The following is an 8979-nucleotide window of genomic DNA, read 5'->3' as shown; positions in this document are numbered from 1 at the left end:
GGCACTTAAATTTTTCCATATTCTTAGATTCTTTCCCCAAATATTAACGATAATAGAATACCTAAAAATCATTGGAAATCAGCAATGCATGTTCTTTTTTGTTTTGACTTTTTAAGAGTTAATTTTAATTTCAAGTATAAATTTCTAGAAGTTTAAACTAACATGGTAATATTAATTTAAAAAATAAATCGAGCTACAACTATACTATGTAAAATTATAACTACAATTGTTATTTTAATATTTTGATAAACTAATATATTTGGAACTTTAAAATAACTACAAAGTTTTAGTTTTTTTACAAGAAGAGGTCCACTTAACTTACATATAATTTTATTGAACTTTGAAAAAAACCCTTATGTAATTAGGTTACAAAGAACAAATTCCATCACCATGCTTATAAAGACATATAAATATCAAACATAAAGGTTTTAATATTAGACTCAAACCCGAGAAAAAAGAAAGAAACAACGAAAAATTCAGAGCACATTTTTAAACTTTTAGTCTCTTTTGTTATAAAAGTAGCTTAACTTTATTTTTTTAACATATAGTATTTATTTTAAAATCTTGATAAATTAAAATTAGATTTTATCATTTTATTTTCCAGAAAAATAAAAAACAGATTGATTCGGGTAATAATTCGCATAAAAATTTTATATTCCATTTTATATCTACGGAAAGAGTGTGCACTCTCTTTTATTTAATAAAAAATTAGTACTTTTTGTATAATAATATTATAAATATAAAGTTTTTAAAGAGATGTTAGATGAGATACAATATCATAATATATTTGTATTTTAAATAATAAAATATCTATTAACCACAAAATATTATACAATTAATTCAATTAAATTCATCATCTTTGCATGTTCAAAAGATATTAAATTCACAGTTATTGTATCAATTTAATAATTATTATTTTTATGATTTAAATTAATATTTGATTTATCAATTGTTATTTTCAACAATTTCTTCTTTTTGTATACAATTATATTGTTTAACGTGATGCACACGTGCAACACACACGTAAACTAAAACTAGTAAAAATAATATTACTCTATACTAGGTTTGCTTTTTCATTCATTAGAAAAATGTGAAAATTCTCATTAGACAACATTTGGACCAATCAAATAACATTAACATGACAGTTTGCTCCATCATAAAGTCACGATTAGAGGTCTGAAAAAAGATTATTATGTACCAAATCAAGGGCCAGACGTCAAATTAATTCCCTAACCGTACCCTTTTGCATTGCATTTTTTATTCTGCCCTAAAGTTTGTCACAGCCTTCAAATACCCCCTCAAACCAAACCCTTCCAAACACTTATTCTCATTAATTTGTTGCTTCTCTGTTATCACTTCTCAGCAGCTAATTAATGAGAAATTTAATGGAAGTCCCAATATGGTTTTGCAATAATGGCCAATATTCATCAACTTATGATCAAGATTCAAATTCTGAAAAACAAAGCACTACTTCAACAACTACATATGAAGAAACCAGCTCTTGCAGTATTGACACCTTTGCTTCCCCAAAATCTTTCAAATCTCATTCTTGCATAGCCACTTTTAAAACCTTAACCCCACAAATTTCCCATCTAGCCATTCACAATGACATTTTATACGCTGCATCTCTCAACGAAATCACTGCCTTCGATTTAAAAACCTATGAACAAATCGACACATTCAGCCGTCAAACAACTTCATCTTTTGGCATAGTAAAATCAATTGCGTTTAGCAATACAAAAATCTTCACAGCTCATCAAGATTGCAAAATTAGAGTTTGGCAACTCACACCCTCCTCCATAAAACATCAACTCCTCTCAACTCTTCCAACTTTAAAAGATCGGATCCGACGTGGCATTTCTCCTAAAAATTACGTCCAAATTAGACGTCACAAGCAAAAACTCTGGATAGAACATGCAGATACTGTTTCAGGATTAGCTGTTAATAATGAGGGGTTAATGTATTCAGTTTCATGGGATAAAAGCTTCAAAATTTGGAATATGTCGAATTTTTCTTGTTTAGAATCCGTTATAGGTCATGTTGATGCTATTAACGCCATTGTTGTTTCTCATGACGGCGTCGTTTACACAGCTTCGGCTGATGGGGAAATAAAAGTTTGGCAAAGAGAAAAAAATAAGCATATTTTAGTAGCTACATTGAAGAAACACAAATCTACAGTGAATGCATTGGCTCTGAATAAGGAAGGGTCGGTTTTATTTTCAGGAGGATGTGATGAAAAAATATTAGTATGGGAAAGAGAGGAATATTGTGCTGATTATATGTTGGCTACGTGGTCATTAAGAGGACATAAGGGTGCAATTTTGTGCTTGATTTATATTGATGATGTTTTAATTAGTGGATCATCTGATAAAAATGTGAGGATTTGGCAAAAGAGTAGTAATAATACAGAATGTGGATATTTTTGCTCGATAGTTTTTGAAGGGCATTGTAAGCCAGTGAAGTCAGTTACAGCAGCTTGGGAATGGGATGATGATAATAATAATGGAAATAATAATGGGGTTCTTTCTGTTTTAAGTGGAAGTTTGGATGGAGAAATTAGAGTTTGGGAGGTTATTGTTTCAACGTCACGTTAGAGTTAATAATATTCGTCAGATAATGGAGTAGAATATTGAAGCTACTTAATTTTTCATGTTAATTCATTGAATCACAGATATGATTTATCCTAGTACTAGTATTCTCAACTCATTGTTATTTAATTATTATTGGCGAATCCAAGATTTTAAATTGATGATTGTAAAGTGTAATATTTATTGAAATTTAGTGATTTTTATAGATATATTTGTAACCTGTGTCGAAAATAATTAGTTCCGGTTGAACGCGGCTTAATTTGTTGTTTATAACATGCTGCCATTGTGGGAAACCCTAGAGATCTTCTTGAATATAATGAGAAAATAAATTGATGGAATCTATGTATGGAGTAGTTTTTAAAGTAAGCTGCCGGAGGCGGGGGTATATCAGTATGTGTTTACTTCTGAAAATCCAGAACATATCTTTTTCTGTTGCTATACATTTAATTAGGAAATGCGCTCCGGATTAATTTCTTAAGCATTCTTTGTGTAAAGGAAACTATACTTTGATTTGGTAGCACGAAAAGCAAAGGAAGAAAATGAAAAGAAACTACTCCTATTAACAATATGTTCAAAAAGCATCAGTATTCCCCCACCAAAAAGTGTTGACAATAGTAGTTTGTGCACCATGTGCATTTTACAATATGAAACTATTGGAATTAATCATGCTCTTCCTATGTACTAGCACTAATTAAGGTACTATGTTTGGCGCAGAAAGTATATAAAAGTTAGCTATACGATTCCGACACAATATAATATTTGAGTCTCAAAACTCACGCAACGAATGTCTGTTCTTTTCCTAACTATTTAAATTCTTCAATCTGTTTCAAAAAGAAAAGATGTTCTCTTTTTCTCACTCGATCACGGTTACTAGACAATTTTATTTGCTCTTTTTTTTTTGTTGGAAGTCTAGAGTGTCAAAAAAGAATTTTGTCTAAGAAATTAAGCATATACATATTAATGATAAAGTTAAAAAAATTATACTAGTGTAAGGTAGCTTTATGCCTAGCTAGGATTTGCAAATAAAATAAATTAACTAGCTAGTGCAATGTCACAGCTAGTTGTTTATCATTAAGAAGGAAACTCACATGAAGGTAATTGACTTTGAGAAGGGTGAAGCGAAAAAGATTGATGTTGATATTTAGTGAGCGCCTAATTATAAGAGTGGGCGTGCATAAGTCAGGTTAGCTCGGATTTTTCAATTACCAAATCAAATTAATGGTGTTGGATTTTTTAAAATTATATACCAAATCAAACCAATAAAGTCGAGTTTTTTTAATCTCGTTTATTCTCGGTCTTTTCGATTTTTTCGGATTTTCAGGTTTTTTCTCCGGTAAAGTCTTTAAAGCACAAAATTTATGTAACTTGTGCTCCAAATATTTCTTTAGTTCTAGTAAGATATAAGTATATAATGTGTTTTCCAAGAAAATAACACAATAATATGAGATAAGTTGTATTATACTAAAATATTCAATAACAAAGATAATAAAATTACATAAAGCAAATATTGCTAATTAATAAGCAATAATAAAAATTAACATAATCTAAAAATACTATGTAGATCATTCTAAAATAAATATAGCTAATAAATACTATTAATTACACAACTAAGCACTAAAGAAAAAGATAAATAAGTTATGTATTTTTATTATAAACCAATGTAAAACTAAAAAATCCAACACTATTGTCATTCATAGTTTTGAATTGAATTTTTTTTATTAGCATTGATATTGATTTGAACTCTGTTTGAGTTACTACATTTATGAGCTATAAAATTTATTTACCATTCAAGAATGTTAAGTCCAAACTTGAAATAATATGTTACAAGATAAAAATGTGAAAAGTTTAAGACATATTTATAAATTACATTACAATAAATATTTATATGTATAAAATATTTTTAAAAATTATATAAATATATTATCGGGTTGGTTTGGTTTCGATTTGACTTTTTTAGTTAAAACTAAACCAAACCAATTATGGTTGGGTTTTATTTTTCAATACCAAATCACATCGGATTTGCCCATAATCGGGTTTTTTTTCCGATTTGACTCGAATTATCAGTTTGATGCGGTTTATCGATTTTCTTTGTGCACCTCTACTCTCTAGTTAACCATAATATTTGTGCAGAGGAGCTTCAAATTAACCTACAAACCTGTGAATGTGCATTTGGAGTTTCCTTCTTAATTCCGATCTTAAAAACTAAAAAACGGAAATGCGTTTAAAAATAACCACATTAAAAAGCTACGCACATGTCAGCCACCCAATCAGCTTTTTAACAACACAAATTCCTATTAAGTGGGAGAAATTGGGGCCATATTTAAATATGGAATATTGAGTAACATGGAATAACACCAAACCTTAAATTTAATTAATTGCATAAAAAGTGGTTTGGTTAGGGTTAATCTTCAAGCTTTATTTGTGTTTATATTTGGAATAATCATATTTGCGTAAGTGCTTACGTATGGTCTCCCACGGGAAAATTAAGGGATTTATTAGGATTGAGTGGCCCTCACAGTAATATAAACTTTCGGGTTTTGTTTGTTTCTTTTCGTTTTTCACTTTGTTCTCATCTTTATGTGAGAAAATTCAAGCACACTATAAAGCCTTCAAGTTTCAATTTTTCGTTATTAAAATTTTCTAATTAGTGATCGGGTCGAAATTAAGGTGATAGGTCAACTAAGATTGATGTGTTTATTTTGGAGTAACATTATCATCTGATTTATCTCTTTCTGATATATGATACTCCACTTTGGTAAGTAGATAAAGATCAAGAAATAACAACAGTTTTTAGCCAATAATGCTTAATAATCTTCGAAATTCAAGAAATAATCTTCAAACGAGCATGCAGTTTATTTGATGATATTAGTTTGTGGGATCAATTAGTAGTATGATGTTCCATAAGTAAGTAATCCTCGACCATCTTACAATTAGCATTCCAAAATTAGATCATAAGTTAGCAAGTCATTTTAAAAAATTAGATTTAATTAATACAAAATAGTCATTCACATTTTCTAATGATATATGTAGCTGTTACCAAAAAATTCCTTTTGGATTAATTGATGACACCTTTACAGTTAAACATTATAATAACCTATCCACTGCTTGATACAATGTTAATAATTACTTTTAGCATAATATAATCCATGGTTAGCATCTCTAAGTTGAATGTCAGAAATAATTAAGGACTGAGATTGGACTATATAAATATGTTTGTCCAAATTACATGTCTGGTGAACTGACATATGTATATCTTTTTTCCTGATTGTTTATAAGAATTTGTTTACTTATTGTTTTTCACGAAGATAAGAGAAATTCTAACATTTTGTTGTCTCTTCCCTTTTTGAATACAAAGACGCTAAGAGCATTAAGGATGATGCATTACATATATTCTTAATAAACAACCCTAATTTGTTATCTTCTCGATAGGAAGAAAATAAAATCCTGAGTATAACTGATTGATTATCAACAAATTAAGGATCAAGAACTTTTTCATCCACTATTAGCCACAATAGACATGAAGGATCGCAAGTTTGGAAGGGAGATCAGTAGATTAAAGAATCTACTGGTTTTGAGCGATGATATATCAGGAGACCTTTGATTTCCCACCACTAAACGAAAGGGGATTTCGATATACTAAAGGATGGCGTATCGTCTAGAAAGATACAGAAGTCCCTTCACACATTAGATATGATTTTTATATATATATATACTAATTTTTTGACACGTGCGATGCACGTGTAACCATACGGATGACAAAATTAAAAAAAGTTATATTACTAAAATGTATTTGAGTTATAAAATTAAAAGTAATTAAATTCTTAATAAATTAAAATATGATCTTATAAAATTAAAGAGGCAGAAAGTATTTTTTGTATTCGAGTTCAAATCGAGAGTGAGGAATTGTGTTAGATTCCTCAAGTCCACTGTCCGATCCAAAATTTCACCACAGGCGTCGTGATGGCACTTAGTCTCTAAGACTAAGTAAGCCGATTATAATTACAATTTAAGCCAATTTTTTTTCTTTTTAAACATATAATTATAATTATAATACAAGTGTCAAAACCAACAACGGAAATAATTACAAACAACCTACCAAGACTGGTAATACTGAGTCACGAACTCTAACTGAATATATGAAGTGATCTCAAGGATCGAATACTCAATACTGTTTGATTAATAATTAACAATACAATAAAATGAAAAGACTCAAAGGGACTGCGACGACCAAGCAGCTCTACCTTGAATCCTTGTGATCACACTCTAACTCTGTCCGAGTACGATATCTCCAATACGTGGCTCTCCACAAAAATATGCAGAAGTGTAGTATGAGTACACCACAGTCGGTACCCAGTAAGTATCAAGACTAACCTTAGTGGAGTAGTGATGAGGTACAATCAAGACACTCACTAGTCTAATAACCTGTGCAATATAGTATACAAGAATAATCGAAAACAAATAACAATAATGAAAATACTAATCAACCAGTGATATACACAGCACGACAACATGAACACCATTAATATTACTCAACAAATAATAAATAAATGTACAACTAATTAATCTAGTCCTTCAAATCATACCAACAAGTCTCAAAACATGATACGAACTTAGTTGAGGCCTCAAATCACATCAAACAATGCCGAAACTACGAATCGTGCCTCGAATCGAATTATGAGTTATGAAATTTTCAAATTTTATAATTTGCGTCGAAACATGTTAAATCAATCCGGAATGACATCAAATTTTGCACGCGACTCTTAAATGACGTAATGGAGCTATTCCAATTTTCGGAATCAAAATCTGACCTCGTTATCAAAAATTCAACCTTCGGTCGAACTTTCCAAAAATCTTCTATTTTTTCAACTTTCGCCCAAATGCGTCGAATTGTCCTACAGACTTCCAAATCCAAATTCGAACATACACCTAAGTCCGAAATCATCATATGAAGCTATTGACACCATCAAAATTCTATTCCGGGGTCGTTTGCTCAAAAGTCAACTCTCCGGTCAACTCTTTCCATTTACGCTTCAAAAATGAGAATTGTTCTTTTAATTTAATTCTGAATCTTTCAAAAACCAAACTCGACCACACCCACGAGTAATAATATATATATTACGAAGCTGATCGAAACCTTTAATCGCTGAACGATGCGTAAATTCTTAAAACGACAAGTCGGGTCGTTACATCCACACCGTCGTTTTGAACATTGAAGAGGGACCAAAATGCCTTTGCATTTTCTCAAACGCCCAAATCACATTCATAAAGCTTCATTTTAGGGAGGTGTGCAATAATTTTGATAAATTAAAAATGAAAAGATAAATAATTTGCAATATTTTACTGGTAAAATAAGCATTCATAAGGACATTTCGACTTATCTTACTTCAAAATGATCCTAGCAATTCATTGAGATTCTTTTAGTATTATATTTTAAAAATTTTAATGAACTAGTCAATGTAAATAGATAACTTACAACGCACTGTAGGAATTGGATTTGCATCTCAAAACATGAAATTCATTTTTAGTTTTCACATAATAGTATGGATTGCTCACAAATAGTCAATTCTTTTATAATTTATTGGAGAAATATATTTTGAGTGTTTAAAGTTTAAAAATAAAAATAAGAGGAAGAGAAAAAAGAGAATAGTAACCGAATAAGTTGTTGGATGAAATTAGGCAAACAAAATATTCAAAGCGACTCCTCAAATTCTCCAAATATTTTACAAAAATGAAGAGAACATTGGTTAATGTAATTAAGTTTTACTATTTTTTTTGTTTTTATAAATCGGCTATGAAATTATAAAAGCTAGCTCTTAAATGGTGATGCATGCATAGAACGTTAGAAGAAGTTAATTTTCGAAAATAAAATTAATCAATAAATCACAAATGACATAAATAATTCTTATTAGCTCATTATTCAACATAAAAAATAAATGAAAAATACAAGGTAATTAACTTCTAAACTTTATGGTTTACAATAAATATGGAGAATACAGAGTCATCACCCGAATGAAGTGTGCCGACATATGTTATCACGACCCAAAATCGCACTTGTCGTGATGGCGCCTATCTCAATACTAGGTAAGCCAACAATCTTAATAAATCACCATATCTTTTAAGTTTGAAAATAAAATAATTAAATTCAGCGGTAGAAACTCATAATTTCAAATATAATACTCCCAAAATCCAGTGTCACTGAGTACATGAGCATCTAATATGAATAGAAAGTCTGACGGATAAAATTCACTGTCTGAAAATATAGAAAAGTACAATAATTAAACAGGACAGGAATCGAGTCTGCGAATGTCAAGCAACTACCTTGATAGTCCCCAACAAAATTAACTTCGAAATCTAGCAGCCGCCGTATCCGGGAGCACCTGGATCTGCACAC

At 30.1% G+C, this 8979-nt stretch overlaps 1 protein-coding gene across 1 annotated transcript; it reads left to right on the top strand.

Moving 5' to 3' along the window:
* The first annotated feature begins 1385 nt into the window (after positions 1-1385).
* LOC107771815 (protein JINGUBANG-like) lies at positions 1386-2594 on the top strand. Its single transcript, XM_016591257.1, has one exon. It carries the CDS (start codon positions 1386-1388, stop codon positions 2592-2594), a length of 1209 nt encoding a protein of 402 aa, XP_016446743.1.
* Positions 2595-8979: the final 6385 nt, after the last annotated feature.

This window comes from Nicotiana tabacum, chromosome 4 (genome assembly GCF_000715075.1).
Source record: "Nicotiana tabacum cultivar K326 chromosome 4, ASM71507v2, whole genome shotgun sequence".
In the NCBI taxonomy this organism is placed as follows: Eukaryota; Viridiplantae; Streptophyta; class Magnoliopsida; order Solanales; family Solanaceae; genus Nicotiana; species Nicotiana tabacum.
This window is presented reverse-complemented; position numbering and strand designations above follow the sequence as displayed.